At 33.6% G+C, this 17,532-nt stretch overlaps 5 protein-coding genes across 7 annotated transcripts; 3 read left to right on the plus strand and 2 right to left on the minus strand.

Annotated features, from left to right (window-relative positions):
• Positions 1–565: 565 nt before the first annotated feature.
• LOC124439309 lies at positions 566–6,942 on the plus strand. 2 transcript variants are annotated; one of them, XM_046989544.1, is made up of 2 exons: positions 566–748; positions 6,091–6,942. In XM_046989544.1, exons 1-2 carry the CDS (start codon positions 656–658, stop codon positions 6,745–6,747), a joined length of 750 nt encoding a protein of 249 aa, XP_046845500.1. In that variant the 5' UTR covers positions 566–655; the 3' UTR covers positions 6,748–6,942. The 2 variants fall into 2 exon arrangements, with proteins under 2 accessions (XP_046845500.1, XP_046845492.1); XM_046989536.1 differs by lacking the exon at positions 566–748 and adding an exon at positions 4,876–5,081.
• LOC124438500 (ribitol-5-phosphate xylosyltransferase 1-like) lies at positions 5,943–8,210 on the minus strand. The gene is made up of 2 exons (XM_046988661.1): positions 8,055–8,210; positions 5,943–8,024 (listed from the first exon to the last, which is right to left on the minus strand). The coding sequence occupies exons 1-2, from the start codon at positions 8,208–8,210 to the stop codon at positions 6,993–6,995; spliced, it is 1,188 nt and encodes a 395-aa protein (XP_046844617.1). The 3' UTR covers positions 5,943–6,992.
• A 36-nt stretch (positions 8,211–8,246) lies between these two features.
• On the plus strand, positions 8,247–10,901 carry LOC124435786 (mediator of RNA polymerase II transcription subunit 8-A-like). Of its 2 annotated transcripts, none has more exons than XM_046985744.1 (10): positions 8,247–8,352; positions 8,518–8,627; positions 9,419–9,453; positions 9,536–9,645; positions 9,738–9,780; positions 9,867–9,964; positions 10,048–10,138; positions 10,392–10,460; positions 10,567–10,617; positions 10,701–10,901. In XM_046985744.1, the coding sequence occupies exons 1-10, from the start codon at positions 8,344–8,346 to the stop codon at positions 10,817–10,819; spliced, it is 735 nt and encodes a 244-aa protein (XP_046841700.1). In that variant the 5' UTR covers positions 8,247–8,343; the 3' UTR covers positions 10,820–10,901. The 2 variants fall into 2 exon arrangements, with proteins under 2 accessions (XP_046841700.1, XP_046841708.1); XM_046985752.1 differs by having other exon boundaries at positions 8,256–8,443.
• A 657-nt stretch (positions 10,902–11,558) lies between these two features.
• On the plus strand, positions 11,559–12,297 carry LOC124438510 (the record flags this gene model as incomplete). The annotated part of the gene is given in 2 exon segments (XM_046988674.1): positions 11,559–11,712; positions 11,715–12,297. Coding segments are annotated over 2 exon segments (540 nt in total), but the record flags the coding sequence as incomplete, so codon positions are not given.
• A 2,450-nt stretch (positions 12,298–14,747) lies between these two features.
• On the minus strand, positions 14,748–15,699 carry LOC124437136. The gene has a single exon (XM_046987151.1). It carries the CDS (start codon positions 15,508–15,510, stop codon positions 14,923–14,925), a length of 588 nt encoding a protein of 195 aa, XP_046843107.1. The 5' UTR covers positions 15,511–15,699; the 3' UTR covers positions 14,748–14,922.
• Between the last annotated feature and the right edge of the window lie 1,833 nt (positions 15,700–17,532).

Here is a 17,532-nt window from a genome sequence, read left to right on the forward strand (position 1 = left end):
AATTTGATAGCAATAACATCAATCACATATATACAATTGTAAATATAATTGATCGCTCATTCCACTGCACTACAGATGGCAAAAGCATGCCGGAACATATTTAATTTCAACCAAATATCGCTCACTTAAAATGTTTGTCATCGATTGTGCTGTAAATAGTAATGGATATATTTTCACGCACGTACTGTAGTTCCCGATTAAAACGACACGTGTCTATTAAATCCTTGAGACGTGCAAGTACGGTAATCAATAAACAATAGACTACAACATTATACATATAGAAAACAGGTCTATTTAAACAAAACTAAAGTACATGATGTGATGGTAGTTATTTTATTACACATCGCCGCCGCATCCATCAATTCAAATTCCGAAAAAAATCAAGAATTTTTCATAATTGACGAAACAGAATTGAAAAACTTCCCTGTATGGTAACATATTTTTTTTAATTAAAGTTTTCGCATTGATATTGATTAATGAAAGATTGGTTCAATCATGACCTACGCATTATCATTAATGACGACAAGTTTATACAGAAATGTTTCCCCTATAAAAAGGACAACACCGTTTACGTTAGCACTTGAGCGTTCGTCTCTAAACAAGATTGGCAACACTGTTTTGAAAATTTGTGAAGTCCCGTTTCAAAAAACAAGAAATGGATATTCTGTTTATGCCATCGTTGCTCTTCACGATTTTTATTCTTCAAGTTAATGCTGTGGAGTCAGCTGATGTTGTAAAACAAAAAAAGGTTTGTTTCAAAATCAATTCAATCTTGACTTGAGGAAATTAAAATTTTCCGACGCATGTTATTGTGAGCCCTATATATAATGTACATTTAATAAGATAAGGTAATGGTCACAAAAAATCTCGAGTGTCGGTCTGTCTATAGGTAGCTAAAGCCATTGACACCAAAACTCAAACTTGAGGTGGTATTCAAAAATAATCAACTAGAAGTTGCGAGTCATATAGATATCAACAAAAATGTAACATAATTTGGCTGCCATATATTGATTTCCACCATTGAGGCTATATGTTGGTCAAACTGTCCGAATACAAGAAATATGCACTATAGTAAAACATTAGTTCACCACGCAAGACCAAAACGACAAGACTTTGAACTTCTCAACTTACGATATGAGACATTCTATCACTATTTTTGCATGTTTCCACACGTTTATAATTACAAATGTTTTGCGAGAACGCAAGTGCGGAATAGTGCAAAAACCCGAAACCGAAGGTCAAAGTATGTACATGGTCTAAAAACATTAATAAGACTAAAGATGTAAAGTACCAATCAATTTACCAATACCAATCAAACTATGGAAATTTGTTTAATAACGCTCAGAGTATAATTGCATCATGTAAATGTAAAGTTCTACAACAAACAAAAGATATAATCGTTTGTATGTCTAAATTCAAAATTTTTCCATATGTCATGCATCTAAACCTAACATTTTTTCATAGCTCGAAATTACCCCTCAAAGCTGTCTGGATTACTTAAAGCAAGGCTACACATCAAATGATTTCTACAAAATCTATGATTGCAATGCAAGAAAAATGATTACTGTTTACTGTGATATGACATCCGAACCTGGATCTGCCTGGACGTTGGTCATGTCGTTTGCATTGAAAAACAAAGTAATAGAACAGCTCTCTAAGAAAGGCTTTCAACAAAATGCCCCAGTGAACGAAAACTCGCCCAACTTTGACCTTTATCGTATGAGCAACTCCCAAATGACTTATCTGAAATCGCAGTAGACCCATTGGAGAGTAACATGCGAGTATCCGAACATCAAAGTTGACTATCGAGATTATGTTAGAGTAAAGTTTTCAGATTTTAATGTATTGAACTTTACTGGATTTGGTATTTGTAAGAAAGTAGAGTATGTAAATATCCGTGGTCATCAATGTGCTCAATGTACGTCAAAATGGTGGCAATTATTGAATAGATACGCACCACACATTGACAGCACTAGTCCAGGAGGATGTCAATTCGATGCTAGCGCCGGTGCTGTACGTTACGAGGATGATTTTGGCTACTACACAACGCCTAACAAGAAATTTCGTTGCACAACCAGCGACCTTTCCACAACCAATTGGTGGTTTGGTGCTTACATATAGTTATTTGGTGAAAAGAAACGTTTCAAAACATTTAATGCAGTGATTGTAGTCTAGCCTGGCATGTGAATTGATACGTATACCTAGATATAACCATATCAATAAAACGCACATCAATAATTTGCCTTTATGTTTTATCTTCTTAAGTTGATCAAGAAATGGATAAGAATTAGTCAAAGACGGCAAGTCACACGATATGAAATATTGTGGTGTCCAGTTTCATAGTTTATTGCAACGTAATCAAAACGTTTTTAAGAATTATGTTTTGCAAACGCCAGAGTTAAGCGCTTTTCAACAACATAATAGTTTAATTTTATCGTCAGGCTTTAGCTGCTAAAGACTGACCAACACTCAACGTATCTTGCAAACTGAGCATTTAGGAGCAACATATGAATGAAGCACCTCCTATCAATTAACAATATGGCACCTTTCCTAATCAGACGTTTTTACATTTTCTTGTAAAACACAACAGTAATACATTTTGTAATTGTTAGAAATGACAGTTGTTGCTCGTTGAACATGAAATAATGAATCAATTCAAAATATTGATAAATTGATAAAACACATCCAAATCCTTTCATCTATTTTTTAATAGTTACATTATGAATTGAAATGGATTAATATATACGTACATATGAATACCACCCTAGCAACCCTTCGTCCCCACACACCCAACGCAACTATTGATCTTTCGCCGTCTCTAACCAAGAAGAAGTTCGGTAGAACTTCAAAGCAAATCACTTAAAATCACACGTTTAGCTTTGCTTATGTATGCATATGAATTTTCTGTTCTTATAAAGATGAAAACTTAAAGCAAACCAATATTTCAAGACATACATACAAAAGGCATAACGAAATTATAAATTAATATTACAGTTTCATTGTATTTTGATACATTTGGTGTGTGTCATTTCAGTTATGACATTCACACTGATTTTAAAGGTCAAATAATCCAATGATGACGCATGTATTTATTAACAAAACCTATCGAGGCATCTTCAACAACATTACTACAGGCACGTGCTTTTTTGACGTTTACATTATGAGAGGTTAATACAGAAACGTTCCCAACAAAAAGAACACAGTGCAGTATGATGTTTGTAAACCTACCTGAGCATAATTTATCACAGCCACAGAAATTCTGAGATTTAAACTGATAGACTTGCTATAAATATCTATACTTTTTAACACTAAAAATCATTAGCTTATACGGATGAAATGAATGTCAATCATCAACGAAACAGTCACGTGATAAGATCTCACGAAAACTATTTTTGACAGAGACAAATTTTGAACTGACCAAGAATTTCGGTAGAGCTTGAAACTTTAAAATACATCATCAAAAATAGGATTTTCGTTTCCAAGTTGCAAGTTCTCAAAAGATGAAAATTATAAATAAACAAATCACGTTCAAGACATACATACAAAATTAATGACCAAATCATATATTACAGTTTTCGGTTATAAGCAAATATGTTGGCAAATGGAGGACAAAAGCATTTATCCACTTATTAAAAAGAATGACATAAACATTTATATGCATACGTGCATTTTAATGCGTGAAGAATGACGTATAACTTTTTTGATGACATACAAGTTTCGTAAATATTTACGTTTGAAAAGTGTTTCAGTTGCTTGCAAAATTTCGGAAGTCGTTCACAACACTAACAAAGCAAACTACTAGATATGTTATGCCATCTTCAGAGCAGCGAAATGAGCAATTAATCCTATTTATAATCATAGTCATATGACTGATGTGATAGGTATCTATACTGAATACTTTAGTAATATTTACAGGCTGAATATGGTGTTGATGTGATGAATTTGTTTTTAACGTCTGGTTTGATAATTTAAAACGATGGCGGGCTTCTTTTGAACATGACTAGTTGTACACATGTAGTTAGGTTGTGAAGTGTGGAGGTGTTTGGAAATGAGTAAATTTCTGTCTGAAATTGTGTGTTCTTGGATGCATGTGGAGAGATGGCGATTTGTCTAATTTAATGACAACTCCATAAACCATGCACATAATTCTTGAAGAAAGAAAATAGAATGGTGTTTTTGAAAATAAAGAGGTTTTTTTTTTTTGTATGACTTAGACTGTAACATAGTTTCTTTTTACGTATTCAAAAAATCAAACATGATTATGACAAATAAATTCATCACATCAACACCACATTCAGCCTGTATTTCTAGACTCTTCAGCATAATTTGATACCAATAACATCAGTAACATAAATACAATTGTAAATATAATTAATTGCTCATTCCACAGCATTGAATATGCAAAACATGTTTGCTTTCAAAACAAATATCGCTCACTTTAAATGTTTGTCGTCGATTGTGTTGTTAATTGTAATGGATATATTTTCATGCACTTACTTTTAGTTGCCAATTGAAATACCATGTGTTTATGAAATCCTTGACACGTGCAATAAACACGTATTGGTCAATTCAAGCGCAACCTATGTACACGGTGATGACTACAACATTATACGTATACAGGTCAATTTAAAGAAAACTAAAGTACATGATATGATGGTAATGATTTTATAACACATTGCCGCCGCATCCATCAATTCAAATTCAAAAAAAATGTCAAGAACTTTCGTAATTGACGAAACAGAATTGAAAAACTTCCCTATTTTGCACAAATTCTTTTTTAATTAAAGTTTTCGCATTGCTATTGATTGATGAAAGGGTTGCTTCAATCATGACCTACGCATTATTATTAATTGACGACAAGTTGATACAGAATTGCTTCCCCTATAAAAAGGACAACACCGTTTACGTTTGCACTTGAGCGTTCGTCTCTAAACAAGATAGGCAATACTGTTTTGAAAATTGTGAATTCACGTTTCAAAAAACAAGCAATGGAATTATTGTTTATGCCATCGTTGCTCTTAACGCTTTTCATTCTTCAAGTTAATGCTGTAGGGTCAGCTGACGTTGTGAAACAAAAAAAGGTTTGTTTTAAAATCGATTCAATCTTGACTTGAGGAAATTAAAATTTTCCGACGCATGTTATTGTGAGCCCTATACATAATGTACATTTAATAAGATAAGGTAATGGTCACAAAAAATCTCGAGTGTCGGTGTGTCTATAGGTAGCTAAAGCCATCGACGCCTCAACTCAAACTTGAGGTGATATTCAAAAATAATCAACTAGAAGTTGCGAGTCATATAGATATCAACAAAAATGTAACGTAATTTGGCTGCCGTGTGAGCATAATGCATTTTTGCACGTATATATTGATTTCCACCATTGAGGCTATATGTTGGTCAAACTGTACGAATACAATTAATTTCACCACGCAAGACTAAAACGACAAGACTTTGAACTTCTTCACTTACGATTTGCTATGAGACATTCTTACCATTATGTTTGATGTTTCAATAAGTTAATACCACAAATGCTTTTGGAGAACGCAAGAGCGGAATAGTGCAAAAAACCCGCAGGTTAAAGTATGCACCTGTTCTAAAAACATTTGTAAGAATAAGACGTAAAGTACCGAACAATTTCAATTTTCATCAAACGTCAGACATTGGCCATGAAAAGTGTATAGGTATCTTTTGAATTATCAAGTTTTAAATTTTATCGCCCACATTTAGAATGATAAACAAAATGAAAAAATTCTTCCACAGAATTTATAACAACGGATAAAAATGTTGATCACTGCGATAAAATACATTATGGAAGGTCTTAAAGAGCTCCAAAAGCTATACGTGCACAATTACATCAGTGCATAAATCCATACAACTCGTATATATGGAGTTCTTTCTTATTGTAATAGCAATTCGAACGCAGAAACCACAACAAAACAAACTATGGAAATTTGTTTAATAACGCTCAGGGTATAATTGCATCAAGTAAAAGTAAAATTCTTTAACATACAGAAGATATAATTGTGTGTAGGTCTAAGTGAAAACTTTTCCATATGTCATGCATTTAAACCTGACATTTTTCCATCATAGCTCGAAATTACCCCTCAAAGCTGTCTGGATTACCTAAAACAAGGCTACACATCAAATGATTTCTACAAAATCTATGATTGCAATGCAAGAAAAATGATTACTGTTTACTGTGACATGACATCCGAACCTGGATCTGCCTGGACGTTGGTCATGTCGTTTGCATTGAAAAACAGAGTAATAGAACAGCTCTCTAAGAAAGGCTTTCAACAAAATGCCCCAGTGAACGAAAACTCGCCCAACTTTTACCTTTATCGTATGAGCAACTCTCAAATGACTTATCTGAAATCACAGTCGACCCATTGGAGAGTAACATGCGAGTATCCGAAGATCAAAGTTGACTATCGAGATTATGTAAGAGCAAAGTTCACAGATTTTGATGTGATGACTTTTACTGGATTTGGTATTTGTAAGAAAGTGGAGTATGTAAATATCCGTGGTCATCAATGCGCTTACTGTACGTCAAAATGGTGGCAATTATTGAACAGATACGCACCACACATCGACAGCACTATTCCAGGAGGATGTCAATTCGATGCTAGCGCCGGTGCTGTACGTTACGAGGATGATTTTGGCTACTACACAACGCCTAACAAGAAATTTCGTTGTACAACCAGCGACCTTTCCACAACCAACTGGTGGTTTGGTGCTTACATATGATCACTGCTCACAATAGCAAAGTCAGCCATGTTGCTTCTTAAATACTTGATAAATTTAAAGAACAGTTTTTCTTTTTTACCACTGATTTCTCGATAATAGATGAGGCATGTTCATAATTGGCAATTCTTCGCTCTCCTTTATTTGATTGATAAACCTAATTTGTTATTAATTATATATATTAGTTATTGTGGGAAATCCCTTTCAAAATTTCCATTACATGATTCAACCTAATCATGACAAACGTGTTACAGGCTAGAACTGAAAAGTGTTTTTTCCAACTGCGCAACAAATGTGCGTTGAAGCTTTTTTTTGAACATCTCATACCACTGAAGCAACTTCAGCCTCCTGTTTTTCTTATCTTCAAAAGTCAAAAGCTTTTCTTTCGCCAGAATTCCTGGCAACTCTTTCCATGATTTAAGGTAAATAAAAGGTGCTTTGTAGTGTTTAAGAAGTCTTAAGGGAGCAATTGAACAGTTTCCTCGAGTTCTGACATCTTCAACAACAGGCACAGAGCCCAGAGAGCATGCTTCATAGATACGATAACACTCAGCATTTATACCAACTGGACACAAAGTCAAATCACTGTTTAGTAAAGTGTGATAATATTCTTCTGCAGTCTCTTTACTCTCATTTGGCTGCCACTCCTCTCTTAGTCTTAAATAACAAGCTAAATAAAGCTTATTTTCATAAAACACCTTCTGGAGGATTTCCCTTGAAGAATTGCGATAGACTGTTCCCAGAAAGTTACACTTGTAAGGCCGATACTTTGATATTTCTATTTTATGGGGGTTAATTTTAGGAAATTTTCTATAGGTTGCTACACCTAATGGCCATTGAAATGTATTGTAATTCAAATTTGTAATATCATACACAATGAATGCAATGCGAACTGATCCACCTTCATTTACCATATATGGTAATAACCACTCATTGTTACACTGCTCATTACCCAATAAGATCACGGCAGTATTTTTTAATTTGGGCAATTTTCTTAATGAGTCTAGCCACATTTTAGCAAATTTTATTTTTTCTTCAGATCTTCCATTTATTATAAGAACAAGATTTTCGGCTCCGCGTGGAGCATTTTGTGGTATAATTCCTGCTCCTGTTCTAAACTTGAATTTAATGTTATTAATTATTTTTTCACCTACTTTTACAAGCTCATTGTCGTGCCTTTGAAGACGTCCTTCCATGATATGCTCCCAAAAGTAGAGCCCAATGGCGGCCTTTCCCCACACTTCAACCTGGATCAAATTCTGCTCGTCGCGAATACTATTTCCATTTACTGTAGATGCTTGAAAAACGTTAATTTTTTTACCATTACTCACGTTTTTTGTATTTTCGAACAAACTGTACGCTGAGTAAAAGGTTATAGATATGTATAGCAACAGTATAAACAGACCAAAATAGATGAAAATCTTTCGACTATTTCGGAGTTTGTAACCGCCATGTTGGATTGGCATGTTTTGGTCAATTAACGCATGCGTGTTATAACGTGGTAATCTTCGTTGTTACAATTGGGAGTTTGTTGTATTGTTGTTATATTACACATTGTCTCAGATTTAAAATTGTTCCTCTGTGGAAATTGGAAATGATATGACAATGGTATTGAATACTATTTGCAAATATTACTGTGTCTGATATAAACGAAGAGAAGTATATTCAAGTATTTTGAGATTTTTGATTTTTTGAAATGGTTTGTTTCATTTTTACCAGAAAGTGGAAAAGTATGCTTTACCTAACTTTTTTCTTCTCATTTTCACAACACAGGATGAGAAACTTCTTGAAACGACTATCGAGGCCCTGTTAAATCGCGTGCAGGATTTGAAAAATTCTTGCCAAACATTTCTCATAAAGATAGAACAGCAACAATTAACCTGGTATGAAGTAAAAGTCAGTACTGTAATGGCTAGCTAGTAAAAATTACGAAAGAGGTTTTGTAATTAAGGGATTGAAGTGGAAGAGTGTAAATGTGTGTTGCACAAGCTTAGCAGAGATGATGGTATGTGGTAGGAGATGGTGTTAATAACATTAATATGTGAATATAGATTACATTTATTGTTGAAATGACTACAAGAATGGATAGAATAGAATAGTGGAGCTCACTGCCTAATTTGATAGGAATTTTGATGGGAGAAGAAATTTTTTTTCAGTCATTATGTTCATTACACTATTTGTTCAGATATTAACTAAATTGAGAATATAAAATGTTGCCTTGTGCTAGTTAAGAAGTAACTATGAGAAACAATTTATCAAACAACTTACCTCGTTATCATCAACATAATAATTCAACATTTTCACATTGGTTCTGCTAATAAACTAAAGTTGTCACCAATTAAACTTTCTGTTTGTGGTCCCTCCACTAAATCAACAATTGGAAGTTTGTCATCATTTTGGAAAATACTTTAAAACAAATAAAACTTTGTGGCCAACATAATCTGTAGATAATTCTGTTGAATGGATCAAAGTAATTTATTTTAGTACATTATAACTCAATCGTTGAAATAATTTTGGTATAATTTATCATTTAACATACATATTTTACTTAGAGAATGTTGATAGTTTATAGGAACAAGGCCTCTACAGATGCTAGATTAGTGCAGAAATGCTGACTTACCAAAACAAAATTGCTATAGCATTCAAAATGTGAACCAAATAATTATATTTATAGGCCACAGCTTTTGGACAATTTTGCTGTCATTTCAGGTATAAGCAATCTTCGTCTAGAATGCTAAATCAGTAAATATTATTTTACGCTTTAATACGTGATGATCTTACTATATTTTAGGTCAAGTTAGCACATTGTTTAAAATTTTAAAAAGTGACAGAACACCCGTTCTTCGTAATCTTGTTCTCTTGCCTCTTCTTGTTCAACAAGAGACAGATACAGAGTTACAGGTACTAAAGAACTGGCTTTACATATACTTATGAACACGTTGCTGACGTTGCTCATATACTTTTCTGTTCTTCACTTATTTTATGAATATTAGAGAATATCTGAAGGTCGTATCCACGCTTTCAATCACGAAGTTGGTATGCGCATGTGCTGAGCTTTACGTCATCATGTTAGCTTTATATTTGATGAATATATTTTACATTTAAATTCTTCAAATCACTAGTTCCTGATCATCTGAGGACAAAATACGAACCAGACGTGGAGGAGAAAGAAGCTGCGCTGTCTGAAAAGACGTCTGCAATATCTGACGAATCAACACAGGTAACAGATGAATCGCCTTTATTTGTGAAATTATAACTTAAAGTGGAACAATGAAACATTTGAATCTTTTGTGTTTGTTTCAGAGACAAATATCAGATTTTAATGCTATGCTTTCGCATGTGTTGGATATGATTGGAACAATGCGTGATGAGTGGGATGCTGACCAAGTTTCAGGTTTGCGATAATTTAGGCTTTTCAATACATAGCTACGCATACCCTTTTTGCACCGTTAATATTTGAACCCAGTTCCTTTTTGAAAAATTTAGAGCATATGTTCTTGACTTTTACATTGTAATGTCATTGTACACGTTTAACTTAAACTTGGCGATAAAAATTATTCACGTGTCTATATAATCTATGAGCAATTTTGGCAGTTTTTTTACCATTTGTTGCTAACATCCTTGTTTTTTTATTTTCCCACTATTAGCTGGAAAACCATCAACAGCAGTTAATACTGATGTATCTAAGCTTGTCGGTGCAGTGACATACGGCAAAGGTGATTTTTTTTTAAGAAGGAAAACTTACTTCAATAACTTAAGAACTGACTACATGATGATAACACTAGAAAAATTATATGTTTAAGTTAAAATTTTATGATTAAGGACTGTCGTCGAGTTCATCAAGCTCATCGTCTCATAAGTCTTCATCACAAGGTACATTTAAATAAGGGAGAAGTGTTACTAAGTGGATGACTTTTACTGATGTGAGTAAAGTATTTTTTGTTGTTCATATATAGGTCGTCATTCGTCTTCACAACGCTCAAGTAGTAATTCTTCTGGAAAGGTTTCCAGTAGTGTTAAAACTGATTTAAAGACTAAAGTAATCGATGCTGGCAGCCCGTATGGTGCAAAATAATTATGCAGCTGTAATACATAATCAGAGATTCTTTTGATAAGTTGTTACTTTATGGTAATAATTATATACAAATTTGTTTCAATTCTTCTGACGTTTTTGTTTATGGACTATTTTCTTGTTAGTGAGCGTTACATTCTTTACAGTCAAGTTAAAAAACCAAACTTCACAAACGTGCATGCTGAGTAGCGTGTCAGCATGCACGCAAGTATATTCTTGTAATGCAAATATTTCTGTTCAGTGACTGTGGCAACAGACAAAGAAAAATTCAATGATATAATTGTCTATAGTTTTGTTGCAGGCCTCGTCGATAAAAAATATATATGTGAAAGAAATTATTGCTTAATTCAATCTAAGTTTAAATGTTTCTTTGTCTCTTTTATGTTAAAATGACGTGTTTAAGCGAAACACTCTGTTTTTCTTCAGCATCTTACTCAATCACGAGTATTTAAAATTCAGCACTTTCGGACCTGTTATAGTGATATCATATATGAAGACCTTTTAACATCTGTAACATAATAAAAAATCAATACGCATAGGTCGATCAGTAAGAATGCTTTCTGTTCTATTCTTTCTCATTTATCTTCAAACGATCATCGTTGAGGCAAAGAATAAGGACTTACACTCATCAACGTGAGTCATCTCATAGAGTTGTTTGGATTATCTTAAAAAAGGCTACAAATATGATGGTTTTTACAAAATCCGCGATTTCAATGGCAAAAGGATTATTACTGTGATTTAACCTCGAAGCCTGGATCAGCTTGGACCTTGGTCATGTCTTTTGCATAAAGAAATAGACTCCATCGAACAATTTCCGAGGAAAGGCTTACAACAAGACGCCCCAGTAAACGAGCGATCACCCAACTGGGAGATCTATCGTATGAGCAAGTCTCGATTAATCATCTGAAGTCACAGTCAACCCATTGGAGAGTAACATGCAGTTATCCGACAAACAAAGTTGATTATAGAGATTATGTGAGAGCAAAGTTTTCTGATTTTGATGTCGTACGTTTTGCTGGTTCTGGTACTTGTAAAAAAGAAGAGCTTGTAAATATCCGAGGTTATGCGTGTGCTCAATGTACGTCATTATGGTGGCAAGGAATTGGCACCATGACACATATTGACAGCAGTTTTTCTGGTTGCCAGCTTGACGCTCGCACTGGTTCCACAAGATCTGAAGATAACTTTGGTTCCTATTTGGATTCGTTCAATAAGAAATTTCGTTGCACAGCAAGCAGACTTTCGACTACCAACTGGTGGTTTGGTGGCTACATGACTTTTTAAAAGACGTTTTTAGCTGCCAGTTGTAGTCGTCGTTTATTGTAGCTATATGCCTTTTGTTTTCTCAGTAAAAACCTTCCTATAGCCAAGTATCTAGCTGTTGCAGTCAATTCTCCCTCTCCCTTCTCTTTAATCAAAACGACTCCGCAGTACCCGTTAATTATATATCATTTAATAACATTGGAAGTTTCTGTAACGAATCATCTGTGCATTGCGATATTATTGATTTGTTCATTTCTGGATATTTATATCTCTCAATTTGTGTTTTGTATGCTATTTTCTCCACCATCGGTTCTAATATACAATACGGTGACAGTGGCTCTTGTCTCGATCCAGCATGTTTCTAGCAGGGTAGGGGCCATTTACAAACCCGTTGCTTAGTAATTTTTTCGTTCAGTAATATTTTACCTTATTATTTTCTGTGGAAAAGTCTTGTCAACTTAATGAATCGTTAATGATGTACACGTTATTTAAAACAAGTAAATCCTCGTTTAGCCAATGCCCACATTGTATATGGTAAAAGAAAACTCTACTGACGGTAGAGGAATTTCCACAGCCATTTCTAAATGATGTTATGATTTCAGTGTTAATAAATCGCTGTAAATAATTTAAGGTAGTTAGATTTTATGAGCGTGTTCAATAAATGTCTCGAAGGCTACAGTCTCCAGAGCGTTATCGAACTGGAAAGTGAAAATTAAAAAGTCTTCCAACATAATTTTAACCACCTAGATTTACTTACAAACTGGCTTGACAATATGGTCGACAATACTGTCGGCCATATAATAGAAACATCAAACGACTATCCCTTATGGTTATAATTTTATCTTGGGTATATCTCTGATAATTTTCCCTGTAATACAAATATGTACCTCATGATAGAACAAGAATTTACACGACTCTTAGCACTGACTTATCATCAAGAGCTTGTTGAGGATAATTCACTTTATTGTCCACGTTATAGTAAATAACGTCTCCAAAACAACTGTTGCCGATTATTGTAATGACGGAGACTGACGTTTTAAATTCACTGTCTTCCTTAGAGTAAAAGAAGAATGTCAGTCTGGTTAGTCTTTTTTATGTTCACTCGTTGATGTGTCATGTTCATGAAAGTATGAGAAGCGTTTTAGTCACAGTATAGAAACAAACAGTAGTCTCACCCATTGTGCAACTTGGTGCTGTAGATTTAAATAGATTACTGGCTGTGGATAGCCATCTCAGTGCTCCAATTGGCCAAAAAAAGCAATTGACTGGCTGCCAATATGCTAATCACATGCGTAATTTAAGATATGCGCTACACAAAAAATTTGTTGTGTATTGCAAAATTGTCATTTGTAAGTCGACAATAGTGAAGATAAACCTTTCTTGTACATTTTCGTATATGACGCATGTCGCATGAACAAGCACTGCATTGCTAATGAGTACTTTTTTATCTCTGAATTTGATTCCCACCAAGGAGATTAAAACGTCAGTCATCATACAACATTCAATTCTTGACTTGCAATTCAGCCATGTTGTGGTCAGATACAAAAAAATATTTCATCAGAGTTATTGTTGGCACCAGCCGGCGTGGGCGAGCAACAATGTTTCGCAAATCTCAAGAGAATGGTTGCAAGTCAAGAATCATTTAAATCTCAGGACTCTAGAACATTTCATCTTTCACAAAAGTTATTACTTTAACAAATAACAATATTGTCCTGTCACTTTTTTGTTATTGACCCCTATATTTTACTTAAATCAGAACAGGAAAGAATTTTCTAAAATAAACAGAGTTTTTTTGTTTTTCTTTCAATAAATCTATGTTTAGTTAGATCCTCAGCTCATTCAAAAAAATGCAAGTATTTTTGACCAACCAAATCATAACAGCCGTAAAAACTAAAAAGAGAAAAAGACAAAATGTTTTGTTTTCTGTTTTGGTAACATCTTATTTTAATTCAAACTGGATATTTTTATTCTGGATACTCATAAAAATGCTTCAAATCCGATGGTTTCCACGAAATTGTGCATCTCAATGCAAACAGGTTATTACAGTTTACTGTTACTTGACATCAGAACCTAGATCAGCCAGGACCTTGGGTCCGATAACGTTTGCTTTTCCTTACTCTACAACGAAGACTTCTTATTTACTTTCCTTCCAGACGACAAAACAAACGTACTTTATTCCCGAATAATTTTGAAATCGTCTCAAAAACCTCCATATTAATCTGACATAATAAACCAATTTCCATAACACATTCAAAACGACAACACTGACACAAAAGTAAAAAGCAGTTGTTCACATCGACGTTGTGGATGATGTTTATCTCTTTGCGGCTACCACAAAATTGTCCAGCCAAAGAAGAGGAAATATATTTGTATTTTCTACTTAAAAATATGAAACAATTTCAGCACGTTTTTTATCAGTACTCTATATGGTAAAGGCTCACATTGAGTGCTTAACACGTGACGCTCGCTCGAAAGACATTAGATAACACGTGGAGGAGAGAAATATGATAATAGAGTGAGATTGTTTTTTTAGTTAAAGTGCTTGTAACACAAAGCAGATGTTATTTTACTGTAAAAAAACCCTACTGTGAACGTGTTGAAATGTATAGCGAAGACAATTATGATGTTTTGGTATAAATCTTTAAAATAATTTTGTGGAAAATATTGGTAAACTTTTAAGTTTTTATTTGAGAAGTTACAGCAAACATTCATCATGAACATTCAATTATATTGACAAAAACTGTTTTTCAAGAAAATTTGCGTTTACTGCATTTTTCTACTAATGTAAACATAATGGTAGCACAGACAAAATTAATAAAGTACTTTCTCTACTCATTGAACAGTCATATGTAGCCACCAAACCACCAATTGGTTGTCGAAAATCTGTTTGCTGTACAACGGAATTTCTTGTTAAAAGTGCCGTAGTATCCAAAGTTATCTTCGGAACTGATGGAACCAGCGCTAGGATGAAGTTGACAACCTGAAGACGAACTGTCGATGTGTGCCATGTATGTATTTAATACCTGCCACCATTTTGACGTACACTGAGCACATTGATGACCACGGATGTTTATAAACTCAACTTTCTTACAAATACCAGAACCAGCAAAAGCCAAGACATCGAAGTCTGAAAACTTTGCTCTCACATAATCTCTATAATTAACTTTTTTTGTTGGATAACTGCATGTTGCTCTCCAGTGGGTTGACTGTGATTTCAGATAATTCATCTGAGAGTTGCTCATACGATATATCTCCCAGTTTAGAGAATTCTCGTTTACTGGAGCGTCTTCTTGTAAGGCTTTGCTCTGAAATTGTCCTAGCTGTTTGTTGTTGAAAGCAAACGACATGACCAACGTCCAGGCTGATTCAGGTTCAGATTTTAAGTCACAGTAGACTGTTCGCATTAAAGTTACGAATTTTTTAGAAATCATCTGATTGGTAGCCTTTTTTAAGATAATCCAAACAACTCTGTGCAATGATTCGCGTTGATGATTGTAACTCCAAAGTTTTTGCCTCAACCCTTGTAATTTGAAGAATAAGACAGAACAGAAAAGAAAATATATTATTCAGCAAATTTAAGGTATTCATTTTTATCTTCACTTGTATACTGTTGTACTTGTAACTGCTGTATTCATCTGATCTGAATTTTCCCTACTTTGCGATACTTAAAGGGCTTTTTTAATTTCCTTCGTGCACTTAGCTGAGGAAAGATGAGATGGAGACCATAACACAATTCAATCCTCTTGACGAATCTTGCGTAAACTCGTAATTAGTTTATCTTATTTATTTATAAAAACGCGACAAAAATAGACACAGTCACAAACAAGTCTGTAATCTGTGAGAGCGAAAAATTAATAAAAGCAAAGCATTATGCTTTTTTCCTAAATCTCCTCACGTCAGCTATTAAAGATCGAAAGGAATTTAAGTTTGGAGCTGTTTTTCAGTTTACTTTAGCGACTTGTAACAGTCGTCAATCAATGCACCATATTTCTACACTTTCTTTACACTTTCATTCTCTGAGACAATTCCTGACAATGGTAATTATGATTTTAATTAAAAGAGTTCAAGTGCAACACATAATTATAGACGGTTGAGACAATTGATGTTTCAAATTCATAGTTTTGTCTTTTTTTTATAAATACTTTACGCGTATGTCATTTGTTGGTTAGCGCGTAATTCTATGTCTAAACTCATTTTCACTTTTTCTGTTTTTTAAGAACTAATTAACAGATCAGATGCATGCATCAGTTACTAACACTAGCCAGCTGTTAGTGGCTTAAGTTAATAAGTTTGCCGAAACATGACTGAAAAACGTATACAGCTCTATATTGGCGAAACAATATTACTTCGATGTTTGATTTGTTGTGGTAATTGATTTCATCTGTTGCTGAATATTTTAAGAATATTTTCATACTATGTATTCTATTTTTTGAGCTAAAACTAATCTTACATTAGTGAGATGCAAATTAGCTAGACCTACGCAAATAGTCCTATAATTGCAGCCAATTAGCTAATAAACAAGTTACACCTTCATGACGCCATTGCAGCAGCCATGCATCATATAAAATATTATCTTATACATTAGTATTGTTGAAAATTATAAAACAATCATATGTGTGTTTCATTCGTTAATTTTTTTACCCATTTTGAGAATTTCAGCATTTACATAATTACTTTATTATTTGCTATGCCTCCCTAGAATATACAATGAAGTGAAGCATTTTCATTCACTATAACCATAAACGTTAAACGAAAAATTTTGCGTTACTAGTACACTGATTATAATATACTTCACACTATATGTATCAGTGATATTTTCAAAGAAAATAAAGCGGAAATATTTTGCATAAACTGTCATCGGTCATGTGAATTTGTTTAATTTAATTTGCAGACAATACGGATTCAAAATTAAATAACAATGTTCCATTACTAGGAACAAAGTGACAAAAATACTTATTTTATAAACATAATTTTCAGTTATATAGTGTATATAGACTTAGTTAAAATATTTCATATAAAGATGCTCGAAGCCTCGGAAATATGAAATCATTTCACATTTAAAATTTTTATTTGTGTCAAACTTCTAAGTGAATACAGATTTATTTGTGTCAAACTTCTAAGTGAATACAGAATATTTATCTCAAACTTCTAAGTGAACACAGAATACAGATCAGTACAGAGACACTACTCAATCCTTATTTTACACACTTAACTTAAATGCAGCTACATAATTATTAATTCAGTGATGCTATATTTGGTACATACTTGTTATTGCATGTATCTCTAAATGGTGTTTCTAAGGTAGATTTGAAGTATTTGATTAGAGTGACATCTTCAGTTTTGTGGAATCATGTCTATGATTTCTTTGCCATACTACAGACTGTTTGATTCCTGTGTCTTTGTTGTGTGTTAATACATAATAAGGCAAAATTATAATGTGTCAATGGGAGACT

Source organism: Xenia sp. Carnegie-2017, unplaced genomic scaffold, assembly GCF_021976095.1.
Source record: "Xenia sp. Carnegie-2017 unplaced genomic scaffold, XeniaSp_v1 HiC_scaffold_1, whole genome shotgun sequence".
In the NCBI taxonomy this organism is placed as follows: domain Eukaryota; kingdom Metazoa; phylum Cnidaria; class Anthozoa; order Malacalcyonacea; family Xeniidae; genus Xenia; species Xenia sp. Carnegie-2017.

Excerpts from the sequence above, each read along its gene's own strand:
- LOC124435786 (XM_046985744.1), top strand. Across the intron at positions 8,628-9,418 it reads GAACAGCAACAATTAACCTG|GCCACAGCTTTTGGACAATT; the intron begins GTATGAAGTAAA and ends TTATATTTATAG. Across the intron at positions 9,965-10,047 it reads TATCTGACGAATCAACACAG|AGACAAATATCAGATTTTAA; the intron begins GTAACAGATGAA and ends TGTTTGTTTCAG.
- LOC124438500 (XM_046988661.1), bottom strand. The coding sequence starts at position 8,210 with ATGCCAATCCAACATGGCGGTTACAAACTCCGAAATAGTCGAAAGATT. Across the intron at positions 8,025-8,054 it reads TGAGTAATGGTAAAAAAATT|AATAGTATTCGCGACGAGCA; the intron begins AACGTTTTTCAA and ends ACAGTAAATGGA.
- LOC124439309 (XM_046989544.1), top strand. The coding sequence starts at position 656 with ATGGATATTCTGTTTATGCCATCGTTGCTCTTCACGATTTTTATTCTT. Across the intron at positions 749-6,090 it reads ATGTTGTAAAACAAAAAAAG|CTCGAAATTACCCCTCAAAG; the intron begins GTTTGTTTCAAA and ends TTTCCATCATAG.
- LOC124437136 (XM_046987151.1), bottom strand. The coding sequence starts at position 15,510 with ATGATTTCTAAAAAATTCGTAACTTTAATGCGAACAGTCTACTGTGAC.